Source organism: Saccopteryx leptura, chromosome 1, assembly GCF_036850995.1.
Source record: "Saccopteryx leptura isolate mSacLep1 chromosome 1, mSacLep1_pri_phased_curated, whole genome shotgun sequence".
Classification (NCBI taxonomy): Eukaryota; Metazoa; Chordata; class Mammalia; order Chiroptera; family Emballonuridae; genus Saccopteryx; species Saccopteryx leptura.
Window position 1 is genome coordinate 46989829 of NC_089503.1, and position 27665 is coordinate 47017493.

The 27665-nt window shown below is 43.5% G+C and overlaps 1 protein-coding gene across 1 annotated transcript; it reads right to left on the minus strand.

Annotated features, from left to right (window-relative positions):
- Window positions 1-21828: 21828 nt before the first annotated feature.
- RASSF10 (Ras association domain family member 10) lies at window positions 21829-24515 on the minus strand. The gene has a single exon (XM_066365540.1). It carries the CDS (start codon window positions 24267-24269, stop codon window positions 22758-22760), a length of 1512 nt encoding a protein of 503 aa, XP_066221637.1. The 5' UTR covers window positions 24270-24515; the 3' UTR covers window positions 21829-22757.
- Window positions 24516-27665: the final 3150 nt, after the last annotated feature.

Below are 27665 nucleotides of genomic sequence, written 5' to 3' on the forward strand. Positions count from 1 at the left end.
TGCTCAAAGCTTTCAATGAGGCTTCTCTGCTTGAATTCAAGAGTGTTTTGTATTCAGCTCTTGTGTGGGGGACACATGAAAACGGGGAGTGTAACTCACCACCAGTGCTGACGCTGCAGAAAAAGGATGTCAAGGGTATTCTGAGGTTCTGTATCCTTTAAAAGAGGCTTTGCTGAGTCACCTGGTGCCAGGTATCCTTCTTAGAGGTGAACAGAGTGGGAACAGCTGAGGGCTTTGTTTCCACAGCAGGGTGGACACTTCACGTGGGACCACTTATTTTCTGAATATTTTTATTGTGAATATATACACATTTAAAAAGTGATGAAAGCACTCTTTATTGCAAAAAAAAAATCCGTTTGCATTTCTAGCGACGTTTCCTAGCCTGCTCTGGAGCCAAACAGATTCTTCCTTCCACCTGCCCCTCCTTCCCCACTTCTCCTGAAGGCCATGCCAGCTCCGGAGACTGAAACAACAAATGACACATCCGCCCCAGGTGTTGACAGAAGAGGCTGTGGGCTCTCCTCGGTGCCCCCCACCCGCCTCGGGGGCCTCCTCAGTGCAGAGTTCACCCTGGTCCTCACCAGGAGTCAGGGCCTTGCCCACAGGTTGGGTTGATCAGGGTTCCCTTGACCCAGTTCCCTTGACAACTGCCCTGGAGTGAACAAAGGTGGGGATCTGCCTCCTTTCTCACCTGCCTTGGTGCCCAACCAGCCACCAAAGGCCAGCAGCCGCCAGCAGTTGCATCATCCCTAGTCACCTAGTTTGACACAACCTTTCTTCTGTTCTGTTGTTAACCTTACATAACTTTGGCTCATGTACCACATAACTCATTGGGAGGCCTCTAGACTTGTCTGTTTGGGGATTTATGAGAAAATTCTGAAAAACATCCAAATTAAGGAAAATGAAAATCCCCATTGCTACGGTAGTAGGGGTAAGGTGAGAGCAGGATAGTTTTGCATATGCTTATATACCTGACACCCATCATGCATACGCATGCTGGGTATACCTCCAATGAATGAACCTGAAATAATAGTTGCAGTGGGGAAATCATCCAAGTCATAGCAGGTCTTTTCCACCAGCTGGGTTTCTTTTAATCATAAAAAGAAGAGCATTTTGATTTATTTGCAGGTTCTTACATCTGGGTCATAATTTAATACTTTATTTAAACAAATTTATAAACTCTAAGAGTCACACACTCTCCCACTGAATCCTATGTATATACTTTGCATTAGGAAGAGGGAGGAACAAAAGAGACGTACAAAGTCTAAAGCATTATTGAGAACATCCAAGGTGCTCAATCCTTTTCTAAGGAGGCAGGGTGGTCTAGCTTTTTCTACTGCAACTGGGTTCAGATTCTAAGCCAACCACTTGTCTTCCCTGTGCAGGTGAGACTCTACCTCCACATCCATCATTAGGGAAGATAACACCTAGCACACATGAAGGTCTTGAGAGACTTAAAAAAGAGAGCATGTGTTCAATATTGGGCCCTAGTGGGACTGGCTGAGTCCTCTTTCTTATGTTAAAAATATGGAAACTTTTTAACAATCATTAATTTAATATAGCAACATGAACTTTAAAGTCCAACTCCCTGAGCTTAAATCCTGCTTCCCTTTCATATGAGCCCTATGACCCTGAGCATGTTCAGTAAGTTTGCTGTGCCCCGGCTTCCTTATCTAGAAAGTGAATGAAGGAAGTGGCAATACCTATCTCACTGGGTTGTCGTAGGGTTTAATTGGGATAACAGTCCCTGGCCCCTAATAAGTGCTCAATAAATATTAGCTACTATATTCCAGAAGCTGAGAAGTATGAGAGTTGAAACAAAATTGTACTTTCTACTTGACTTTATCATTACAAAAAACTTTCTCAATTACAAAAAAAAAATAAAATGCTGTCACTTTTCTCTAAGAAAAGCATAACTTGCCCATTAAGGAGCTCATTGAGTTAAAATGAGCTATCAGAAGCCTTACTTTCGATGGACTGGGGAAAGTTCTGTACAGCACCCAACCTGTGAAATGAAATAGGTTACATTTTTGTAAACTCTCCCCACTCTGAGGTTAGTGCCACTCGGGGCTCTCCAGGGACAATGCATGCTTTTGTTGGGGATTGACATTTAGAAGTGTTTGATTGTTCAGTACATGCTGTTTGAAGAGTTGCTTTACTACAATTTAATGGCAAATTCCACTCTGGATTTCCTGCCAACAAATCTATAAAGCTTTGTTTGAGACTGAAAGCATTCAGAAGTTTTTTTGGTTGTTTTTTTTTTTTTTAAGTAGGAGGTGCTGGGTATACATTAAAAAGAAAAAGAAAAAAAGGAGGACGATGAGGAGGAGGAGGAGAGATTTTGTGGGTGTAGGATGAGTGTTTGATGTAAGAACTGGCTGGTCGGCTCCAGAGTCAAGCAATTAAGAAAGCTTTAAAGAGCCAAGCTGAAGAGCGAGCGGGGCAAGGCAGGAAAGCAGCTCCGTCAACACCCAGCCCAGAAGACACAGCCTGGGCTCTGCGCCCCGCCTCTCATTCAACAGCTCTGTTCCTGTTCTGAGCTGGTGTAAGGACAAAGCTGCTTCGAGGTCATTCATACCAGAATGTAACATTACATAACACCTGCTCTGCACGTCCTGATGGAGGTGCCACAGGTTACCATCCACGATTGAGATGGCAGCGGCAGCGTTAGGCTCTGGGAATAAGCGTGTAGTGATTTTCATGCTACTGCTGGTGGTTGGCACTCAATTCAAGAGCATATCAGGCCTGTGTCCTCAAGGTTGTGTTTGTGAAAACTACCCTGTATTCATGTTGGACTAATACATCTTAAAAATAAAAGTGTCCATTAATAAAGGACTTTTTAAAGATGGATAAATATCATACATATAATTTTAAGAGAAAAGAGCAGTTACAAAAGGTATACAACTATATAAAGCAATTTATGTGAATTTTAAAATAACATTATATTACATATTATTTATGGAAACCAAAATGTGTCTAAATGTAGAAAAACATGCCCAGAAATCCCACATACCCATCTCAGGGTAATTAGTTCTGGAGAAGAATGAACTGATGAAGGAAGAGAAGAATAAAGATGGGATCTTTTCATATTTAAAATATTTTTTCTTTAAATCCAAAATAAAGAGATCTGAAATTTGTATGTCAAAATGTTAACATCTGTTAAACCTAGGTGATGAGTACACAGATATCTATTACATATTCTGTAATTTTCTGATTTTCAAATATTTTAGAATTTAAAATTTTTAATTAGCAAATAATGGCATATTTATATGATGGGATATTGTGCAACCATTAAAAAGAGTAAAGGAATTATATAGGTTATTAAAGAAATATGTAGAATAAATGTTTCAGATCAAAAAACAGGATGCTATACAATATGATTTATTTTTTACTAACACACAACACACACATATACGCACACTAGTCCAAACCTTTTCCCTGGGCCTTACATCTCTATTTACATGTTACTCAAGCAATCAAAATAAACCTAGTGGATCCAAAACCAACCTCTTGACTTTCCTCTCTAGATATTCTCATCTTCTACTGGTTCCCATTTCAGTACATGACAATATCCATCAGTTGCTCAGGTGAAAATCTCAGGAGTCGGTGACAATTTCTCCTTTTCCTCAAGCCCTGCTGGTCTTACCTGGCTAGTCTCTTATCCTCCTGTCTCCCTTCTCACCGCACCCCCCCCCCCCCGGCCGGACCCACTCCTGGTCCATTGTCCCTCATGGGAGGCCTTGCAGGAGTTTCCCAACCAGCTCTCCTGGCATCAACTGTGACTCCCTATAATCCATTCTCCATGTAGCAACCAGAGTGCTGCTCAGCAGACACAAATCATTCCCTACCTAAAACCCATCAACGTTCCTGTTGTTCTCTCCTCCTTAATCACAAGTCCAGGTCTCCGACCTTGCCAAGCCTCGTCCAGCCCTATCTCCACCTTCGTCCCTGTGCTCCAGTCACGCAGGAGGACTTTCGTTTCCCTGGGAGCGCCGTGCTCCCGCCAGGGCCACTGAATATGCTGTTCCTCTTGCTTTAAATGCTTGATTCTTTTTTGTTTTGTAATCAGAAATAATTCATATATTTAATTGACATGTCCACACTGAGAGAAGATCAAACAAGGTAGTTTATTTGTGTGTTTACCATTTTATTTACTTATTTAATATAGCAAACACGGAATACCACGGGTGTTCTCAGACTGGTGCTAGACATTATGGTTCCCTGTTCGGCTTTTACATCTCAAGCTCAGTTGCTACAAGGTTTACATGCTTTCAAGTTTATTACAGCCCTTAGGACAGGAACACCTGTACTCACTCTGCTATGTGATCAGTGAGGCGCAATTAGAAATCCAAACCACACTTTCCACTTCTCATAGGACAGAAACACTTTACTATGATAAGCCATCTCTTAGGGAGGCAAGGCTCAAACAATTGCCTCTGCTATCATTCCCCATTGGCCATAACAACTTCAAGTCCAGAAAACAAGTAATTTTCACCATGTTCCCACTGACCATTTGTTCTGAGATTTCTACATCAACCCTCGTGTAAGTTTACGACCCTCTTGCTAACTGTGAGTGTCTAAAGGGTTTGCCTGGAACTCGCTGAGGAGCTTTGGGATGAAAGTCCTGTGCGAACAGTTTCTGGGATAGACAAACAAGTGCCCAATGCAGTGTGTGCCCTGCCTGTCAAAGCTTTCTCGTCTCCTTGGGTGCAATAAATGACTCATTTCAAAATCCTCAGGGAAAAAATCTGCAAGAAAAACGTGTTTGTAATACCTGAATTCTTTATGTTAATATTAAGTCAGTTCCACTGTCCTTCATGGGAGGTTTCTGCTTTTCCTTTTTGTCTCCCTTAGAGACCTGGGTGTACAAGAATATGCTTAGTGAACATCTAACTAATTGTGAGATGAATGGTGAGTGCTTAGCAGATCATTTAAAGCATGGGCTTTAGAGCCAAAGAAATCTTGCTCAGTGTGCTCTTTCCTTCAGCCCTGCCCTTTGCTTTCAGACAAATTCCTACTCCTCCATTAATACCTACCTGAAACATCGCTTCTAGAAAAATTTCCCCAACACAATCTGAGTTGGCAGTTCTTTTTTTTTTTCTGGGTACCCAGACTATGTATATTATGTCTAATTTAGCACTTACCATTTTGTCTTATAATTATTTATCTATTTATATGTCTCTTCCATTGAGTAACTAGGTCCTCCAACGCCAGAACTATACCTTACTCGATTTAGCATGGGATCTGTCATATAATAGTGGTCACATATGAGCACTAGTCATTGGTCAGACCTGGGTTCAAATTCTGCCTTCACTTCTTCCTAGCTATTTGACCATGTGAAGTTGCTTAATCTATACTGACTTCTGTTGCATTGTCTAAAGATATCTACCTTTAGGGTCACTGAGAAAATTAAATTAGGCATAGCACACAGATGCTGACATGATAACAGGATCAGTCCACACTGAAGTATTTTTCACCATTAACTGCATAAATGTTTGTTAGCCAAACTAAAAAATAAATGAACCAAACCTATGATCACAACTACTTTGTGCAAACTGAAGAAGTCATTGTGAAAGAAATGTTGTAATAAATGCCATTAACATAATGTTCACTTTTTTCATAAAAGTACAGCTAAAAATATACGGGTATTTTATTTATTTATTTATTTATTTATTTATTTATTTATTTATTTTACAGAGACAGAGAGTCAGAGAGAGGGATAGATAGGGACAGACAGAAACAGAGAGAGATGAGAAGCATCAATCATCAGTTTCTTGTTGTGGCAATTTCGTTGTTCATTGATTGCTTTCTCATATGTGCCTTGACCGTGGGGCTACAGCAGACCGAGTAACCCCTTGCTCAAGTCAGCAACCTTGGGTCCAAGCTGGTGAGCTTTTTGCTCGAACCAGATGAGCCCACACTCAAGCTGGTGACCTTGGGATCTCGAATCTGGGTCCTCTGCATCCCATTCCGACGTTCTATCCACTGCGCCACTGCCTGGTCAGGCTGTATGGGTGTTTTAAATGGTCACTGTGCAGGATACTTTTAGAAGAAAACAGGCTTAACCTTTCTAAACATCTCCTTGAGCTATGGTAAAACTGAAACAATTTAAATGCTGAAGGTCTTATAATGCGCACTTTAGTCTACCTGTTTGGGCAAGTGATTTTCTCCCAGAGCCTGCAAGAGACAGCTTAATTAGTGGTCATTAGAATAGATGCAGCTAATTACACATCACATAAAAGCATTTTGGGTCGATTTCTTTTTTCACTTTGTAATCATCTACCCTTATCCTTCTCTGGCAACTTTTCTGCTTACTCCTGACTGAAGTTTAAGAGATAGACACATTTTCATAAAAATTTCCAGCCTGACAGTTCTCCTTGGGCTCTTCATCTTCCCTTAATTAGGATCACAGTAGCACCAGTTTCCGGAGTGCCTACTGTGTGCTACCCAGACAGTGTGCTAAGTGCCCGACACCTTATCTCTCCATTTCCCAGAGCTTATCATCATCTAACATACCAGATCATTTGCTCTTCCATCACTTCATTATTCATCACCTATCTCTCCTTTCCTGCCACCCGTTACCTCCTAGGAGAGGAAGAGCCCGAGCAGAAATCTTGGTTTTGTTTCCTGATATATCCCAAGAGATTAGAACAATGACTGGCACATAGTAGTCTCTCAAAAACAATTTGTTGAATGGATGCATCTTTACAACATTCAAATAGCTAGTATTATCTTTATTTTGAGGTTGGGAAAACTGAGGCCCAGAGTTATAAAATAAACAGCCCAGCATTACACAGCAAGTAAGTGGCAGCTGTGGTCCTTGGAGTCATGTGTGTCTGACTCTAAAGTCTCCAGTAGGAAACGCTTTGTTGAAATCAAGTCTTCTTGTGGAGCATATGGAGCCTCTCTGCCTGGTCTGGCTTGAGACAAGATTTAAGATTTAGAATTGGCAAGGCCAGGAGTGAATGTGATTGTGTTGTCAGATGTAGACAAGGAGACAAGCGGAATTCATGGTCACAAAGCAGAGCTGGGAGTCAAGTTGTTTGACTAAAACACTTTCTGGTTTTGTTCTTAAAGAGCTTTCTGGTGTTCTCAGAAGCCTTTTTTTTTTTTTGTCTGCAAGAAGTGAATACAATCTCCCCTATGTTGTCCAGACCTCCTGAACTTCCTAGGAAGATTCATGGTGCTGGGCAGATATTCCAATTCCTTGGAGAAAGGGGTTCTCTAAATGCCAGGTGTTATTAAATATTATTACAATGATCATTTACTGTTACTCATTTCTTGTGATATTCAGTACCAACCACCTTGGTTCCTGGACCTCTCTCTAGTCCAAAACCCAAACCTATTTTATTCCCGACTTCTTTCCTTTGTATATTGAAAGTTAAAAAAATATTGGCTGAATTCCATGTTCCCAATCTGGATGTGGATTTTGGTGAATGAACCAAAGAAACCATGACCTACTGTGGAACTTTTGGTTCCTTCTCTTCTTCTCATTGTACATACTTCCTGGGAAAGACCTAATTCCATCACTGAAGCTGCTCTTTCCATAGTGAGAGCTCCCCAATCAGCATCACCTTTTCACTTTATTTTCAACTGCTTTCTCCAAACCTTTACCTGAATGTCTGAAAAGCATCTCACATTCAGCATGTTTGAAGTTCAACTTATCTTACCTCTACATCTGAACACCCCTTTCAATTCTTGGTCTATATGAACAGTATCTGTGATCTTTTTTTTTTTTTAAGTGAGAGACATGGAAGCAGAGAGACAGACTCCCCTCATGTGCCCCAGCCGGGATCCACACAGCACCCCTTCCTCCCAATCTGGGGCTGCTGTTCCATTGCTCAGCAACTGAGCTATTTTAGTGTCTAAGGTGAGGCCATGGAAACAACCTCAACGCCAGGGACCAACTTGCTCAGACCATTCGAGCCATGGCTATGGGAGGGTGGGGTGTGTGTGAGAGAGAGAGAGACAAGGGAGGGGAAGAGGTAGAGAAGCAGATGGTCACTTCTCCTGTGTGCTGTGACCCAGAATCAAACCTGGGACTTCCACACCCCAGGCCACCACTCTACTGCTGAGCCACTGGACAGGGTCAATATCTGTCATCTTTTACTTCTCAATTCTAATTTCTTCACTATCTACATTTAAGCACCAAATTCTAGCTGTTCCAAATCAATGTCTCACATTTGTTTCTTCATCTCCATGTCTACAAACATTGCTTTAGTTCTGGCTCTAAACCATTGCTTACCTCCTGCCTGCTCATTCTATATATATTTCTTTCCTCCACACATGGCCACCACAACTGTCTTTTGACATGACAGATCTGATAACGTCACACACTTCAATTCTAGGATCTTCAGAACTGGTCCCAGTCTATCATGCTAACGTCATATCCTCACCATCCTCTTTCATGCATAAGCTATGCTTTACACTCTTCACCTTCCCCTAACTTGTAGTGGTCATTATTTCTTAATGCCTTGGCATACTACTCTGTTCCCCTTGTCTGGAATGCCTTTCCTCCGCTTTGTTGCCCATCTCATTCACATACATCCTTTAGGTTCCTTCTCCTTGCTTTCCCAAATCCCTCCAAGTGAAGTAACATCTTCAGCTACAGTTTTGTTGACCTTTGTAAATGCCCTGTTACTTTAGTCAGGGTTCTCCAGATAAACAGAACCAATAGGATGTATGTGTGTGTATTTATTTATTTATTTACTATTTATTTATTATAAGGAATTGGTTCACGTTACATGGGGGCTGAGAAGACCCACAGTCTGCTATCTGCATGCTGGAGACTCAGGAAAGCCAGTGGTGAAATTCAATCCAAGTGAAAGCCCAAGTACCAGGGCACTCAGGACAAAGACAAGATCACTGTCTCAGCATAAGCAATCATTTCAGCAGGGATAAATTCTTCCTTCTTCTAACATTGTATTCTATTCAGGCCCTCGATGGATTGGATGATGCCCACCCACATTTGAGAGAGCAAATTGCTAACAGCAATTTAACGCTATCTCACAGAGGCACCCAGAAATAATGTTCAGTCATATATCTGGGCACTGTGTGATCCAGTCAGGTTGACACAAAAAATTAACCATCACAGCTTTCAAAATAGTTCTTAATAATAGCGGACATATAACATATGCTTTTCCACAGGCACTCTTCTGATCTCGTTATACACTCATTCAACCTTTGCAACAACCAAAAGAGTAATTATTATCTTTATCCGCATTTTATATATCAAGATGCTGAGAAGATCATTAATTCACTTGTTTAGGGTCACCCAGCTAGGAAATAGAATTGTCAAACCAAATTGTGACAGTCTGCGCCAGAATCTAAGCACTTGATCGCATCATTTTTTATCTCTCTTTTAGGACACGATCTAAGTTTTTAGCTAGAAACATGGAGCTTTCATAACCTGGCCCTGCTGTGCCCTAGGCTATTTTCTCCACTGTCTTCTCACACGCAACTTACACTCAGCCATATAAAATCACCAGCCATATTCTGAACACACCCATAACCCAGTTCCTCCCATCTCTTTGCCCAGCCAGTTCCTTCAGCCTGGAATTCCTTCTCTCTTTACCTATTCAATGAATATCTACTCGTTCACTAAGACTCAACTCTATGATATCTTTTTCATGAAGCCCACCCAGACATCCTCAGGCAGAATTAGGTCCACTTACTTAATGCTACCATAGCCCCTGCGACACAATGTTTTGTCTATCACCACACTATAAAAGAAATTCCACTAATTTAATTTAATGAATTTGTGTAACCAAGTGTCAGCTGGATATATTAGTTTCCTAGAGCTGCCGTAACAAAGCACTACAAATGGGGCGATTTAAAATAACAGAAAATTTATTGTCTTTCAGTTCTTGAGGTGAAAAGTCTGAAATCAAGGTGTCAGTGGGCCACACTCATTCCAACAGCCCTAGGCGAAGCACCTTCCTTGCCTCGTCTACCTTCCTGTGTTTGCAGCAGTATATGATGTTTCTTGGCTTTAGGTGCATCACTCCGGTCACACAGTCGTCTTCTCCCCGTGTATCTCGGCACCCTCTTTCCTCAGTGCATGTTCGTGTTCTGTGTCGAAACTTCCCCTCGTATAAGAACACCAGTCATGCTGGGCTAGGACCCACCCTAGTGACTTCTTTTTAACTTGATTATCTATGTAAAGACCCTATTTTCAAATAAGGTTACATTCTGAGGCACTAGGGGTTAGGAATTCAACATATCTTTTTTGGGGGGGCACATAATTCACCTCATTACAATGGGAATTGTACTCATCCAGAACCTTTCATTTTGGAGCCTCAGGCAGTCAGAAACCTTTCACAGATTTCTATTATTTTCACGGCTTACTTCATCCTTTTTCAATATCCTCTCTTGTGTCCAGGCACACTATTTCAGTTCCAACACATGACTTCCATAACTGCCTGTCTTCAATATTTTCAATAACTAATCCCAAGCATTAAGCAACGTCACTTATTATGAGCAGCTGGGTATATCAAGCATCTGCCATTTTTCTCACCCCACCTCTTTCTATAGCTTGTTCAATTTCCAACCCAGGAGGCTCCCAAGAGACCCACTTTTCATTGCCTCCAGCTCCCTGGGAGACACAGTAGTTCTCCCTCCCACCCTGACTTGGACTGCTTCCCTCGCTGAGATTACCCCTGTCTAACCATCCTCGCTTCCTCAGCCACCTGGGGCAGGATTCTAGCAAAGAAAAGTCTATTCCACTTGTTGCATTTTAAAAAATGTATACGCTGCTTTATTTCTGTAAGGATATACTGAAACATTAGATGATAATAGCTAATGACAAAATGTAGAGATGAGACATTGGCTTCTTTCACCACTGCCATGAGAATGTTACTACGTCTTATCATCACATTCTCCTATGTAATATAACAATGAAGATAGAATACAGGAAGTAGGTGATCCTTCATCTTAGGTAAGCACTACATGAAAATGGCCTGTCAATGTCCCTTCTCTTGTGATTCTTAAGTGTTAAGAAGAAAGATCAATTGGGATAAAGGCATAAAGTAGTTTGCGGATTGTATTGGTTAGGATTAGTTTCAATTGCAAAAACGGGCAAAATAAAGAGGTTTCATATAAGGGTTGTTGTTTCTCTGGAATAAAGAAATCCAGAGGAAGGCAGTCCAAGGCTTTTGGAGTAGTTTCCAGGCTTCCCTTATCTTCTCTGCCATTCTTAATGCCTTACATTTTCAAGATTGCCTCATTGCTTATAACAGCTGCAGGAGCACCAGTCATCACATCTGAGGTTCAGAAATAAAGAGGAAAAAGGAGAGTGAGGACAAATGGGGGCACCTCTTAACTAAGCCAGCTTTTTAAAAGGCAATTTTCCAGAAATCTCAAAAAACTTCTTCCTCTAACATCTTAATAGCCACTTCTAAATTTAAGAAACACTGCAAAATGCAGTTCATTAGTATAACCGGAGTTCATTCACAGGAAGATGGGAAAAAATGGTATTAGACAGACAACTCATCATATTGACTGGGGCACATGGAGGCTTTCCAGAAAAAGGGATACTTAGGCTAACAGTTGAAAGATGAGTGGGAGTGGTCAGGAAAGAGCACTGCTGGAGGCAGACTGACAGCAGATCGGATGCTCCCAGATGGCTGTTACCTCTGTTCTGAAGTGCCTAGCTCAGAACCTAGCACAGCACTCATCTTAAAAAAGATTTGTTAACTAAATGTTGGCATCTGATTGGGTGCTTATGTGTAATTTCTACCCCCAAGAAATGTCGCCCCAAAGAGATTCTCTCAGTTATTTCCATTCTTCTTATAGCAAAGCAAATGCATTTTGGTGAATCATCTGGTGTCCAGATACAGACAGAGCTGTGTACACAGGTGCTCAGAGATCAAGATAGGAAGCATGTATTGCAATAAAATCTCACCACAACTTCCTAATGAATCAGGAACACTGCTTCACAGACTAGTGCATCCCACATATTAAAGATCCTTTGTTGTTTATAGCTGTTGTTTATAGCTACTGAGGTTGAAATTAAGGCAAGAAAATGAGAAGAAACTTGCCCAGCCCTTCCTGTTGATGAAATTCCAATGGAGCCTGGTTCTCAGGTTTGGTGATTGTTGAGCCAAGTCTAGGAGCTCTGACACTGAGCCAGTCTGCTCACAGATCTGGAAAGCTTAGATGGGGTAGCACAGAGGAAGGACCAAACGATTATGTGCCTCGCTCAGAAGCTGGCACATACTAGGATGATCAGTAAATACCAGCTCCCTGAATGAATGGCATGGGCATTTGAGAAAGGATTTATTGAAGTATGATATTTGAACTAAGCCATAAAGGGTGACCAGAAGTTCTTAATAAGGTTAGAAAAAGGGAACAGACATCCTTCGAGATGAAAGGAACATTATGTACAAAGGGGGAGAGGTGTGAACAGCCAAACTCAAGTGGTTCAATGATGCTAAAGAGGGTAGAGGTGGGAGGTGAGGCTATTAAGATGTATTGTGTAGGACAGTGCTAAGATATTTGGACTTTCTCCAGTAGGAAATGGAAACTTCTGATGAATGCTGAAGTGTGCAGGGACATGATCGGAGTCACAAGGTCATTTAACCTCTCTCTTCCTCTGTCACTGCTCCAATGCAAGCCTCCCCTATCATCTCAATATCGCTTCTTTTATTTATCCCTCTCTGTTCCTTCACTCCCAGACTGTTTCCTTTCTCCATACCAATTCCTGACCTCATCATGGGGCCTTTAATATCCGTGAAGACATAACTCTTAACACCTTTGACCTTCCCACTTCGATGACCTTAGTCTTCAGCCATTCTCTTTAGCCATCCACTCCTAGAGCCACATCATGGACTTTCTCCACTGTGAGAGGCTCAAAGCCCAGATGTTCCCTTCCTTTGTCATTCATTGAGCAGCCAGAGAAATCCAATCATGTCATTCTCTTGCTTAAAGCTCTTCAGTGATTCCCAGAGCATTGCACATAAATATTCCAGATCCTTCTATAGCCTTTTGGACTGTACATGTTCTGCCCCCTGCCTACTTCTCTAAACCCCTCACCTTCTATCTTCCTTTCCTGGCCCTTTAATATTTTTATAAGTACAGTTCATCTCTACCCCTGTTGTACCACACTTCTCAAACAAATTCTCACTGCTTGCTGTCCCCACCTTTCTTTCTACTTCCCATTCACTCCTCAAGCCACTAAATGTCAATGTATCTTCAGCTCCCACCAATCTACTGACACTCCTCTCTCCAAGGTTGTATTTATAAATTGCCAAATCGAATGTGCCCAGGTGGGCACCCTTGTCTTAAAACTTACTCTCTTCAAACATGGTTTCTACAATGTTACTTTTTGCTTCTTTTTCCACTTCTCTGTTCTTTCTTAGTATGTGTGAATTACTCTTCCTGTTTCTACCATTTAAAAATCCATCTTCTCCAGCTTGACCTGTGGTGGTGCAGTAGATAAAGCACAGACCTGGAATGATGAGGTTGCCAGTTCAAAACCTTGGGCTTGCCCGATCAGGTCAAGGCACATATGAGGAGAAACTACTATAAGTTGATGTTTCCCATTCCTCCCCTACCACTTTCCTCTCTCTAGTCAATCAATAAATAAAATCTTTTTTAAAAAAATCAATCTTCTCCAGAGCTCTATCTTTAGTCCTTTTACCTTCTCATTCTACATTCTTCTTTGAGCATCTAAATCCCTGTCCATGACTTCCCTAGCTCTTCATCAGATGACACCCACAGGCACCTCAACATATTCCAAGTGAGTTCATCACCTTTCACACCCACCTTTTGTCAAGACCCATTTTGCACCATCCAAGGAAAGCACGCACCCACCTCTTTCCATTTGTCCAAGCTGGAAACCTGGGAGTCATTCTGGGTTATTCCTTCTCCTTGATTCTCTATCAATTAATCACCAAATGTGAGTGAGGCTACCTTCTAAATACCTTGACACTGTTTTTCCCCATCCTCTACTTCAGACCTTCCTCATCTTTCCTCCAAACTGTTGGACCACCTGATTACTATGCTCCTTGCCTTTTTTGTTTGTCTTATCTTATCCTCACTGGATTACAAAGAACCATGCCTTATTAAGCTTCATATCCTCTGGATCTGACATAGTGGCTGATACATATGTACTTGTAGTAGGAGTTTGTGAATATATATGCATAAAGTGAATATATGAATATGTGAATAAAAGAAATCACATTCATAACAACCCTGTGAGGTGCTTATTATTCCTAACTTATCTGATTAAATAATTTGACCAAAGCCATAGAGTTAGTAAATCATAGAATTAGCAAATGGAAAAGCCTGGATTTGTACCTGTGGATCCAAATCCTAAACTTTGCACCAAATCATAGAGATCTTTCTCACTGGTTACATTATTTTTAGGTCTTAACAAAAAGCTGGTGTTAGCCAAATTGATGATCTACTCTATTTAGCAGCATTATTTCTAACTGACTCATTTTTGCTCTCAGAAAATGAAATGTGTTCATTTCCTCAAAGCACAAAGGTTTGTCTTCATTGTTGCTGTTTCAAAGGAGTTTGTGATCACGTGCAACCTCTGGCAAAGATTTTGGTCCTGGTATGTATGTTCAAAATTTGGTCCCATGTGCCAAAGGCAGAAACTTAAACGCTTCTCTGTGACTTGAGACATCCACTTCCTTGGTGCCCTGGCAGCCAGTCATCTCTTAAAGGGGTGAAATAGATCAAACGGCACCCAAATAGAGTTTGATTTCCTGCACTATCACCCTTCTCCTGTCCTCCCTATCTCAGTGAACAGTCACTGAGAAACCTGGTCAGAAACCTAGTCATCTTCTCTGAGTCCTCCTGAGCCCTCCCTCTGCACAGCCACTCCGTGCTGCCAGCTAATCTATCAGGTTGCCCCCGAGTTTAAATAAAACTACAACATCTGTAATAGTTCCTCACTTCTAAGGAACATTAATTATTTGAAGTTTGAAATGTCATAATACTCTCCAAAAAGATGAACAACAACAACAACAAAAAAAACCTCATTATTCACCTTTGGAAACTGCTAAGGAACAACTGTATTACTCTGAACACTGAAAAATAAAAAATAAAAGGTAAGAGTGTTGATTTCTTTCTACAGTGTGTCCGTAAAGTCATGGTGCACTTGTGACCGGTCACAGGAAAGCAACAAAAGATGATAGAAATGTGAAATCTGCACCAAATTAAAGGAAAACTCTCCCAGTTTCATATCTATTCAGTGCAGTTCGATGTGGGCTCACGCACAGATTCTATAGGGCTCCTTAGGTAGCTATCCTGTATAGCAGGGGTCCCCAAACTTTTTACACAGGGGGCCAGTTCACTGTCCCTCAGACCGTTGGAGGGCCGGACTATAAAAAAAAACTATGAACAAATCCCCATGCACACTGCACATATCTTATTTTAAAGTAAAAAACCTGCCTGACCTGTGGTGGCGCAGTGGATAAAATGTCGACCTGGAAATGCTGAGGTCTCCGGTTCGAAACCCTGGGCTTGTCTGGTCAAGGCACATATGGGAGTTGATGCTTCCAGCTCCTCCCCCTCTTCTCTTCTCTCTTCTCTCTCTTCTCTCTCTCTCTCTCTCTCTCTCTGTCTCTCTCCTCTCTAAAAATGAATACATAAATAAATAAATAAAGTAAAAAACCAAAACGGGAACAAATACAATATTTAAAATAAAGAACAAGTAAATTTAAATCAACAAACTGACCAGTATTTCAATGGGAACTATGCTCCTCTCACTGACCACCAATGAAAGAGGTGCCCCTTCCGGAAGTGCTTCGAGGGCTGGATAAATGGCATCAGGGGGCCGCATATGGCCCGCGGACCATAGTTTGGGGACCCCTGCCGTATAGCCTCTACAGACTCATCACTGACTGATGGCCTACCAGAACGGGGTTTCTCCACCAAACTGCTGGTTTCCTTCAACTGCTTATCCCCACCGAGTAATGAATGTTATTCCTGTGTAGTGGTGCTTCGTTATAAACGCGCTGATATTCACATTGCACTTTGGTCACGGATTTGAATTTAGTGAGCCATAGAACACACTGAACATTCCTCTGTACCGTCCACATCTCGACTGGCATGGCCGTGGGCTGCTCCGCTGTATACACAGTGTTACGTCATCTGCGCATGCACGCATGCTGCCACATCATCCTACAGAAACTGGGAGGGTTTTCCTTTTATTTGGTGCAGATTTCACATTTCTGTCATCTTTTGTTGCTTTCCTGTGACCGGTCAAAAGTGCACCATGACTTTACGGACACACTGTACATTTTAGGAGAATCAGAATTTAAATTGTCCTTCAGGGTGACACTTGATAAAAGGAAGAGTCTTTCTATAAAAACTATTCCAGTTAATGATGAAGGAATGAGGGAAGGAGAGGGGGAAGAAAGAGGAAAGGAGAGAAAGAGAGAGAGAGGTGTGAGGCTAGTAGGAAAAAAAATAAAGAAGCACATCTTTGTGACTTAATTTCTTAAACAAAAACCCTACACTACAAACCATAAAGGGTTTGGGGGTGGCTAATTTTGATTGTATTGAAATTAAAGACATTTTTCAACACTAAATACCATAGATACAGTTTAAAAAATGGAGATCAGATTAGAATAAGATATTTACACTTGCTCTAAGGTTAACAAAAAAGTAATGCTCAGAACACATAATGGACTCCTACAAATCTACCAGAAAAAGGAGACACAAGGGAAAAATGGTCACTGACAACAGGCAAGTAACAGAAGGGGAACCCAAAGGATAAGAAGTATATGAAGATCAGCTTCACGAGAATGCAAAGAAATGCACAATAAAGCAAAGTTATAAACAGTAGAAAACTGGATAATACCAAGTGCTGGTGAGGCTATGGGGGCAATGGGAGTCTTCACGATAGTAAGTGCCTAACCTGAGAGAGCCATTCAGGAGAACTATCAAGTAGTCCAGCACTCAAAACATCTGAGTTTTAAGCCTTATATTCTCACATATATCCACCAATTTCTATGTGTTCATTACAACACTGTTTGAGATAGCAAGGAATTGCTAACAACCTGGGTGTCCCTCATTAAGAAATTATGAAGTGATGGACTACTATGCAGGTCAGAGGATAATTAACTAGATTTGCATGTTGCAATGGAGTGCTCACAAACATAATGTCATATGAAAAAAGAATGGAATATAATGAGCTTTATAGCCCAATAATGGTCATATGTGTTCAACTCAAGCACATAGACAGTTTCACTCTACTTTTCAAGAATGCATATAATACCCAAGCAAATGGATTATGGCAGCATACCGCTCAACTTCAAGGTTCCCATCCAAAGTTTCCTATGTAAATGATGCCCCCTGGAGCCAGGTTCCAGAATACAACAAGAATAGTGCCCCCTGGAGGTGTGCAACATGGCAACCCTAAATATACAAAATGGCTTGGAAGCTCATGGATTAAACACACTGGGATAGGTGGCTTTGGTGGGAGTGAGAAGGGAAATAGGAGTGGGAATGGGACAGGAAGGGTAACACAAAGTAAAATAAGATAGAAGGAAGCCCTTGCATTACTGAAGGAAGGCAGTGTGACCTGAATGAAGAAATAGAATTCACTCCATTCTGTGGTCTTGAGGTGGGGGGGAAGGGTGAACTGGAGAGAGGGATCTGGAGCTGAATGGAGAACCAACAATCTAAAAATCCTTCTAAGAAATGGAAATTTTATCCTGAAAGCTGTGGGGAATCCTGGGTGTCTGAAACAGGAAAAATCTTCATGGGAATGGATGAGAGGGACAGAGGCAGGACAGCACCCTTCAAAGCAGTTCATGCTAGGTCTCCACACTTGCAGTGAAGTCAACGTGGCCGAAGATGCCTGCAGTCAAGTGTGTGTGCCTAATTCCACGGACATGGGAGTCCTCAGAAGGCCCAGCTCTTCCTCCCTTGACTCTTCCCTGAGCTCACATACATGGAGGCTCAACCAGGCCTGGTGACAAGTGCTGGGACAACTACCACATCACCGTGGCTATTGATATCTCCTTCCAAATGTGACTGTAAATAGTGCACAGCTGTCTGCCCTGAATTTCATGTTGTTGACTATGCACCTGTGCCCTTGAGGCATTCAATCAAAACTTTTTCTGTGATACACAGGATATTGAATTTTTGTGAGAAATATTGTTCATTGGCAAAGACTTCATCTCTCTGACAGATGTCCAGATACTTACAAAGGAATTTCTCCTCCTTTGTCTTTCTCTAAATCCTCACCTAGATGATAGTTACTGGCTCTATGATTCTGAAAAAAAATCACTCCACTGCCCTAGTGAAAATACTTGAACAAGACTTGATAATCTCTGCATCCACCACAGTGCCTGTGAGGAATCTTTTTTTCTGAGTGTGCCAAACATTTTGTGTGTATAATGTGCCTGGTGTGATGTACCAAAATGGGTACAGGTTTTGAAGTCAGGCTTAGGTCAGGAATCCTGCATCTGCTACTTATGAAGTGGATAGCCTGGGTTTCTTTATCTGTAAAATTAAAGGTTAAAAGTTCTGTCTCACTAGAATGAACGCAGAGACAATGCAGGTGAGACACCCAACACCAGGGTCTGGCATTTGGAAAGCACTCAGCAAGAAATACCACACTTCCTTCTCATCTTCTTCCCTTTCTGGTTATGGGAACACACTTCACAAACACTTCCAGAACAAAAACTTCACAAATGGTCAGGATCAAATGTTCCCTTCTCAAGAACTGAAGGATGAGCTCAGGTGTAGTATCGTACACTATTTTACTTATTTTGTATACTTATTTTGTCTTCATTTTTGATATGGATGGGAAGGAAGAAGCACAAACTCAAGTACATTCCATGACATCACCTTTTAAGCATAACCTTTTCTGACAGACTCAAGATGAAAAAAGATAATGAATGTTTTCTTTTTGTAAGTCTAGATCTTTTATTTGGTAATCCTTAGTCTTGCTGGTGTGGAGTTTTGGACCCTTCCACTCAGACAGCCCGGTGGCCAGCTCTGGTGTGAGACCAGATTGCTATCACTAAGCAATGCTCAGGGGAAGCAAGGAAATGGGAAGACGAGAAGGTGCTGTGTCCTTTCAACACATTGGTAGGGTGACCTGCCTTTTCTGTTGTAAGGATATTTTAAGGTAGTGGTTGCCAGCCTTGGCTGCTGGGACCACAAAGAATTAATTAATTTACTTATTTTCTTGCCAAAATATAATATCTAATGAAAGCCAATGGGCAGTGAAATAGATATATGGTCGTGCATAGCTGGTTGTAATTAGAAGATATCTTTTGAATATTGGGAACAACCTAATAATAGAACAGTGATATGTACTATGGTACATCCAATAGATAGATGGAGCTATTTACAAGAAGTCAAAACCTAAGCGCATATATATATATATATATATATATATATATATATATATATAATGCCTGACTGGTAGTGACACAGCGGACAGGGGTTTGACCTGGGACATTGAGGTCCCAGGTTCAAAATTCCAAGGTCACCATGAGGGATCATCAACATGATCCCATGGTCACTGGCTTGAGTCCAAGGTTACTGGCTTGAGCAAGGGGTCATGGGCTCAGCTGGAGCCCCCTGGTCAAGGCAATTGTATTTTAAAAATAAGGAAAATATAAAATATTCACAGCTCAAAAGATCTGGAAAGAAATAGATAAAAATTTTTGGTAGTGATAAGCTTTTGGTGACAAGATTTTAAATGATTTTTCTTTCTTTTTACTATGTTATTTTCAAGGACTATAGTATGTAACTTTCTGGTTAGCAAATTATCATCATCATTATCATCATCACCATCTTCATCTTAATTTATGAGGAAGTAAATAGAAATGCCTGATGGAATCTTTTTGGTTTGGTCAGATGGCCAAGAATGGGATAATTAAGATTCTTTAAAAATACAATAAATTGTATTAACTCCAAAAAAAAAAAGGTGGGGCTGGCTGGGGTGAAGCTTGCTTCAAACTCTCCTCGCCATGATTTTTGTTAGGCTTGAAGAACAGGAAAGGGATTATTTTTGGCCAGGGGCGCTGAAATCCTGGTGCTGGTGCATTCATTTTCATTCCTAATGCCATGATAATTATTAAAAAGGTGAATGAATAAGTTTAAGTGTGTAGCATTTATTAGCCATTTTCTAGGCACAGCACTGTTTTGCTTTTTGTTTCCATATTTCCCCTTTCTCAGGCTTGCAAAAGCACTTAGTAAAAGGAACTATTGTCTCTTCTTTTTCCCTCACCTATTATCCTTTCTCCTCCTTACACAGAGAGTGCCTTTTGGGAATATAATTGATTTGGGTGAGAAAAAAAAAAGGGGGCAGACTGGGCTTCTTTCTGTTATAAAACAAAGTCTGCTTGGTGCCTGAATCGTTGAGTGGAAGGACATCTTCAGGTGGCCAGGAGAGGAAGGTTCTGGAAAGAGGGCAACAGAAAACCCCAGAGGCCTTCTCCCTGTGATGTGGCTTTATTTGCTTTACAGGCTTCAGGCATATATGCTGACGTCAGCAGCCCATCAAAGTTTAAAATAATAACAGTGAAAAGGAAAACAGCCCCCTTCTGCCAGGCAGTTCTGTTCTGCCAACTTCTGTGTTCTCTTTTGAGTTAATAAAGGTCCAAGAACCACCTCCCTTACCACCTCAGGGTAAGGGGAAAGCACAATAATTTAAAAACCACTAGGTCAGCCCATTGCCAGCGTAAACCATTCAGACAAGTAGCATTTGTCATACTCTAATGAGGATTTTACCTTTGCATCAAAAGAGAAACTATCATTAGGCTTTGTGTTTATGGGATCAAATGATTGTCTAGGGACAGTGGGTCTCTGTCGGTCCCTTCCTCATTTTAATCATGCTCGAGACCAAGACATAGATGTTTCCTGCATCAGACAAAACTAAAAAAATGTAATTATGCCAATGTCTTTTGAAAACATCAATTAAGAAACCGGCCTTTTAATTCCCATTTCTTGAAAATTTGAAAATATCCACACATGCCATAATAGCATGGGGGAGAGGGAGATGCTGACTCTCATAAAAAGGACACCCCAAATGCCTTCCGTTCAGGTAAGCAGGCCTCTGTTGGCAACAAGCAGAGAATGTCTTCAAAGGAGGAAACATCTCTATATAGCAAGACCTCTTAAGTTATCTTCACATGTAGTGTTGAAACCGGAGCCTGCCTCTCCTGGGTCAGGTTGATACCAGGCTTCTGCACCAGGCTGGCACCACACACACACCCCATTGTTAACACCTTCTCAGGACAGATTAGATCCCACATTCCTCAGAAGTACTGGGCTCCAGAGGGAACACTGCCAGTAGGTTCCTTCCACAGGGGCAACAACTAGCTACAACTGATAAGTTTCCATTGAAATCACAGGAATCATTACACTGAGTCCCCACCAGGGCTCTGTCTCCAGTTATGGAGAGAGTAAGAGAGAGAGAGAGAGAGAGAGAGAGAGAGATGTTGCACTTGTATTTCCTAGTCCATGCAAAAGTGTGAGCCAGACAAGAGTAATTCAAGTCAAGTCATTAGCTCACTTTTATATGCTTTTATCTGTGGCTACATGCTGCTGATAATCCAATTGTTCACCCAAGGTGTACTATTAGATTGATTGTAATTTTCCTCTTTCAGGCTCGATCTAGTAAACCCTGGTATTTACACTATCTCAGTTTCAGTTTGGACAAGAAACTCATTAATCCCCGACCAAAGATATTGAAGTTAGACTCGGGTTTGGGTAAAATCTGTTGAGGTCATGGTTGGTTTTAATCATATAGCTCAGTTCAAAAGCTGAACACTAAAACAAAGATCTTCACTTTCAAGTCTTAGTTTCAATAGGAGTGTTCATTAAATAGCAAGTTTAGTTGTACTTAACTTGAATTTTGGAAATTCCCTTTTATTTTTTCTGAAATAACAGTGATTGAGTGGATGAAGTGGCAATACGAATGAAAAGACAACACACATACCTTTGCAGGAGCAAATCCCAAAAGCCCAGATTAAATTTTAACCAGATTATGTCTGCCAGGAATCTATATCTCAAAAGGGTTATGTTTGGTTTTTGTAATAATAATAAAAGGTTATTTTGGAAAAAAAGATCCCATTTTAACATATACTGTATTTACTAGGAGGAAATACAGTTAGACTTCCAGACAGTTTAGCCTCTGAAAGAAAATAACAGGCAAACAGATGAGCAGATGGGTAATTCCCAGATCTGCAGAAATGTAAACAGCCAGGATTTTAGTGCCTATGGGTTTTATCAAAGACTAAGTAAGGCTGAGACCAACACCAGTGCGTCCTTTGGCTAGTTTTAACATGTTCACAGTCACAATTAAAATTCAAGGAATTTCCTTTTCGTCCAAGTGTTTCTTTTTAAAAGTACTTTATGCTACAACCTAAAATTCTAGCTGCCATCAGTCCTTCCTATACAGAAAAGTGGTGAAATTTCCTTACTATGCTTTATTTACCGGTTTTTGAAAATGGGCTCAGACCACGGCAATTTCCCTGGGGTGTTTGGTTCCACCATAAGGGTTCTCACCTCCTCCCTCCCTCCTCTCCCTAAAAAAGCTTAGATTGGAGTCAGGCTTCCTCCTCCTGCACCCTCCTCCACATTCAGCCCCAGCCAGAGGCGCTCTGCTGCCAGGCAGGCGGACCAAGACCTTCCCTGCCCAGTTGGAGTGCTGCTGCCTGCAGGAGCCCCAGGCCCACTTCCAGCCTGGTTTCAAGTCCCTGAGCTGGCTGGGCCGGGGCTTTCTATACGAAAGGAAAAGGCGTCCCTCTTCTCTTCCCTCTCCAGACCTGCTCCTCCTATACGAGAGATTCGCACACGGGCACCGAGTCTGAGTCCTGACTGTGCATAGAGCTCAGCCCGGTATCCGAGTCCTCGTCGTTGCCAGGGCAGCTTTTGGCCAGTCCGCGGGCCTGGTCCACCCACACCTCAGCGCAGGCCTCAGGCCGGAGTTCCCGCGAAGGTCTGCCAGACCCAGTAGGCCCATCAGGTGCTACTGTCAATTCTAACGTGTGCAAAGTTTGAAGAAGGCCCTGCAGCTCGCGATCCTTGCTGTCCCACTGTTGCTGGCTGTAATCCAAGTCCGATTTGATGGCCTCCAGGTCCGTGTTGAGCCGGAGCCCGATGTAGAGGCTGGTGCTGAGCTGCGTCCTGACCCGCTCCTGCTCCAGCAGCAGCTCGCCGTCGAGGCTGCCATCGGGCTCCGGGGATTCCTCCCGCGCTGCGAGCTCTTCCTGGCGCCGCCGCATCCACCTCTGGTTCAGCTCTTCTTGAATCTCGGCAGAGAGGCGCTCGAGCAACTCCTCCTGCTGGGCCCGCTGCTCCTGCAGCCTCAGTAGGTCGTCGCAACGCTGGGCCAGCTCCTCCAGCGCCTCTGCCTGCGCCTCGCCGTCCAGGGGCGCTGCTGCCGCCTTGGCCGCCTCCGGCTCCGGTTCTTCTATCGGGCTGGGCCCGTCGAGCTCGATGCCTGCGCCCATCAAGTAGGTGTCCTGCACGTAGTTGACTCCGTGCCGCCGCATGCGGTCCAGGTGCACCTTGGCCTCGTAGCGATCGATCTCGCGGTCCAGCTCCCGGAGTCGCTGCACCTGCTGGCGGATGGTGTGGTCCTGGGAAAGCACCAAATGCACCAGCGTCTCCATGCGCTCCACCGACGCGCTCTCAGTGGCCCGCCGCGACGACGAGCAGGACGAAGCCGTGGACGACGACGTGGACGAACAGGGCGACGACGGCTGCTGCTGGCGCCGGCGATTGAGCTTGGCCAGCTTGCGGAAGGCCTTGCGCACCACCCGCCTCTGCTTCTCCTGGGTCATCGCCAAGTTGGGCCGCGCCGGGACCCCGCGGGCCGAGCAGGGGCGCTCGCGGCTGAGCACCACGCGCGCCTCCGCGCTGCGCGGACCCGTGTTGGGCAGCGATGCCTCGCTGCGCACCAGCACGAAGCGCACATTCTCCTGCTCGTCGCCCCAGGCGGCCCAAAGGCGCAAAATGCGCGTCTTGTTGGGCAGGATGCGCTCAAAGCCCCGCCACTTTTCCACGATGCAATAGCACTGCGGGGGCCCGCAAAGCAAGCCGGGCGGCAGCGCCTCGTCGTCGTCCTCGTCGTCATCGTCCAGGGGTTCCGGGAGCTCCCCTGAGCCTGGCGGGTCGCTGCCCACCCCCTGCCGCCGGCCCCGCCGCTGCTTCCGTCGTCTCCGGCAGCCGTCTTCCAACAGCACCCGCACCACGTCCGAGCAGGTGGTGCGACGAGAGAGCCCGGACACCAGTTTCTCCTCCTGGCAGATCCACACCGATATCTTCTTCTCCGAAGGATCCATGGCGCAAATGGGACGCAGGTGGCGGGTCGGGCCGTGCTCCGCTGGGGCGTCAAAGGCAGCGGCAGCCCGGCAGTTTTGGGAGAGGATAGGAGCCTGAGACTGGCGACCGGTCAGCACTGGTCCTTCTCCCCAGCTGTGAACCGGGGCAAGTGCGGGCGTGGGTAGGAGCGGCTGCGGCTGGGCTCGGCCCAGACGGCGCGCGCTCCCGGGGCAGTGCGCCCGGTGCTCTGGCTCTGCCCAAGGTTGCTGAGGCCTCCGGGTTTTGCTCCTCCCACATGGCTCCACCCCCTCCCGCCCCCAGCGCCTGGAGATGCGTCCAGCTCCCGGGAGGCGCGGCTCCCAGACCCGCCCCTCTGCGAAACTGTTCGCGTCGGGAGGTTTGGCCCCCTCCACGAACTCGCCGCTTCGTTCCGCTTGAGCTCCAGGGAAGATTTGGGGTCCGCTCCAGGCATAGCCTGGAGACCGTGCCTACGCGGGAATCAGCTCTGCGTCTTATCTCGGCTCACTGTCTCCTCTCCTTGTGTTTAGAGCTCGCTGGACAAATGCTGACATGACTTTCCCGCGCTCCCAGACACGTTCCTGGTCCTTCAAGGCAGCGCTGTCTGAGGAATACCCCTTGCACAGACAGGAAAACCAAGGCACTCAGTGTCTCTTAACAGAGACTGTGTAACCGCATTTCGAGACTTCAGCGGGGAGCTGTAAGCGCTGCCTTTAAGGTGAAAAGCCTTCTAGTCTTCCTATAGGGAAGCAGTATTTGCATATGTAAGAAAACAAGATGGGGCAGTATGCTTTGTGAGCAAGTGAAGTGTAGATCCAGTCGTAGGAAGAACAGGGATATGTTCTGAGAAATTTCTCTCCTTGGGCAATTTTGTGGTTGTAGAAACACCATAGAGTGCAGTGACCCCATCCTAGAGTGTATAGCCTTCTACACACATATATCATATACTATATAGCCTATTGTGCCCAGGCTACGAACCTGTACAGCATGTTATTGTACTGAGTACTACTGGTAATTGTAATACAGTGGTGTTGTTTAAATATATCTAAACTTAGAAAAGGAACAATAAATAAAATAAAATAAGGTATAAAAGATAAAAAATGGTACATCTGTATAAGGCACTTACCACTAATGTTGCATGCAGGACTGGAAGTTGCTCTGGGGAGTCAGTGAGTGAGTGGTGAAGGAATATGAAGGCCTAGGACATTACTATTATCAACAAAAGGCCACCAATCCAGTTCCAACAGGAGTTCCCAATCTGATGTGTGGTAAAAGTATTCAGGTGAATGGGTTTGCAAACTGGGAAAGGTGCCCTCTGATAAACTGAAATTACTCTCCCAAAGACAACTGGGAGGCCTGCTTATGTGGAGAAAGTGCCTGACCTGGTCCCTGATTGGTCCATTTTTATACACATAAGGAATTCAAAATTTCCCAGTTTGATTGGTACAAACTGCACTGTCCTGACTAGTCATAATCATGTGTATTGATTGGTCATTATGGAGCTTCTCTGATTGGTCAGTAAAGATGCAAATGAGGATATAACTGTATAGTTCTGATTTGACAGGGTAGGTCTCAGCCCATTGATAGAAAGATGACTCCAGGAACACCTTTATAAGGATTGGCTCATGGGCAGGAACATAGTGCAGGAGGCTGGCAGTTCAGCTGTGGCTTTTCCCTAAAATGTGGTTTGCATAAGAGGTCTTTGTTGGGAATGGCTGCTAGATTCTGATTATGAATTTGAGTCCAATTAAACACATGGAGTCCCTCTTGGCAGGTATGTTCCTTCTTGGGGGTCAATACTGTACACTACTGTAGACTTTATAAACTTTTAAAACACTTTACACTTAGGCTACACTAAATAAAACAACACAACAGTAAATCAAGCACAAAGGCAAATGACATATCAAGAGACTTGGTAAAAACAAGATGTGTGTATGATGCTGCTGCTGGTGTAACGTGGCATACTGATTTATAGCAAACTTTTTCTTTTTAATAAGCAGAAAGAGTACACTATAAAATAATGATAAAAAGTATAGTATAATAGATACATAAACATAGTTGTTTATTACCAACTATTATGTACTGCATGTCATTGGACATGCTATACTTTTATACAAGTGGCAGCACAGTATAAAAGTATATGTTTATGCCAGCATCACCACAAACATGAGTAATGGCTACAATGTCACTAGGCGATAGGAATTTTTCAGCTCCATTATAATCTTATGGGACCACTGTTGTATATAAGGTCAGTCCATCATTAACCGAAACATTGGTTATGTGGTGCATGACTACTGCAGAGTAGTCCAGGCTGGAGTTGGACATTCAGAGGCTGCTCCCAGTTTCCTGCAAAGTCATGTCTGTGGCTCCCCACATCACCTAGGCTTCCCACAGGAGCAGGGGAACTTCTGATTCTAGTGAGAGTTCAGGGCCCAGACCCAAGTCACAAGCTCTTTTCCTATATCCCACATACACAAAGAGAAGCCTGGTCATTACCATGACAGTTTCTGGTATTTTCCAGTATCCAATGTGGTCAAAAAGGGATAGGAGCCAAGTTTTACAACTCAGGAAAACCAAGCTCACAATGTGAATGAGCCTTCTTCCTCCTCAGATGCTGATGAGGACGGTCCCTTGAGGGCAAGGCTTGCCTTCAGTTTAACCTTGTGAGCACAAATCTCATCATTTCACTCCCTCGATTTAAGATGTTGGATGACTCCCCCTTGCCTCCTGAATAAAGCACTTTTATTCATCCACTCACTAGATATTTATTGGAATCTACTATGCTCCAGGTACTGTGCTGGGGATTTGATGATGAGCAAATCATGGTTCTGGTCTCCAAGAAACTCACAATGTAATGGAGAGCATATCTGATAAACATTTCTTTTTTTTTTTTTTTTTTGTATTTTTCTGAAGCTGGAAACGGGGAGAGACAGTCAGACAGACTCCCGCATGCACCCGACCGGGATCCACCCGGCACGCCCACAAGGGGCGATGCTCTGCCCCTCCGAGGCGTCGCTCTGCTGCGACCAGAGCCACTCTAGCGCCTGGGGCAGAGGCCACAGAGCCATCCCCAGCGCCCGGGCCATCTTTGCTCCAATGGAGCCTCAGCTGCGGGAGGGGAAGAGAGAGACAGAGAGGAAGGAGGGGGGCAGGGTGGAGAAGCAAATGGGCGCTTCTCCTGTGTGCCCTGGCCAGGAATTGAACCCGGGTCCCCCGCACGCCAGGCCAACGCTCTACCACTGAGCCAACCGGCCAGGGCTGATAAACATTTCTAAAACAGGGTCTTCAGTAAAAAGGGAGAGCTTGGGGTACTAGGGCAGCGGTTGGCAAACTCATTAGTCAACAGAGCCAAATATCAACAGTACAACGATTGAAATTGCTTTTGAGAGCCAAATTTT

Bases quoted from the DNA above. Each gene is read 5' to 3' on its own strand.
- RASSF10 (XM_066365540.1), bottom strand. From the start codon at position 24,269: ATGGATCCTTCGGAGAAGAAGATATCGGTGTGGATCTGCCAGGAGGAG.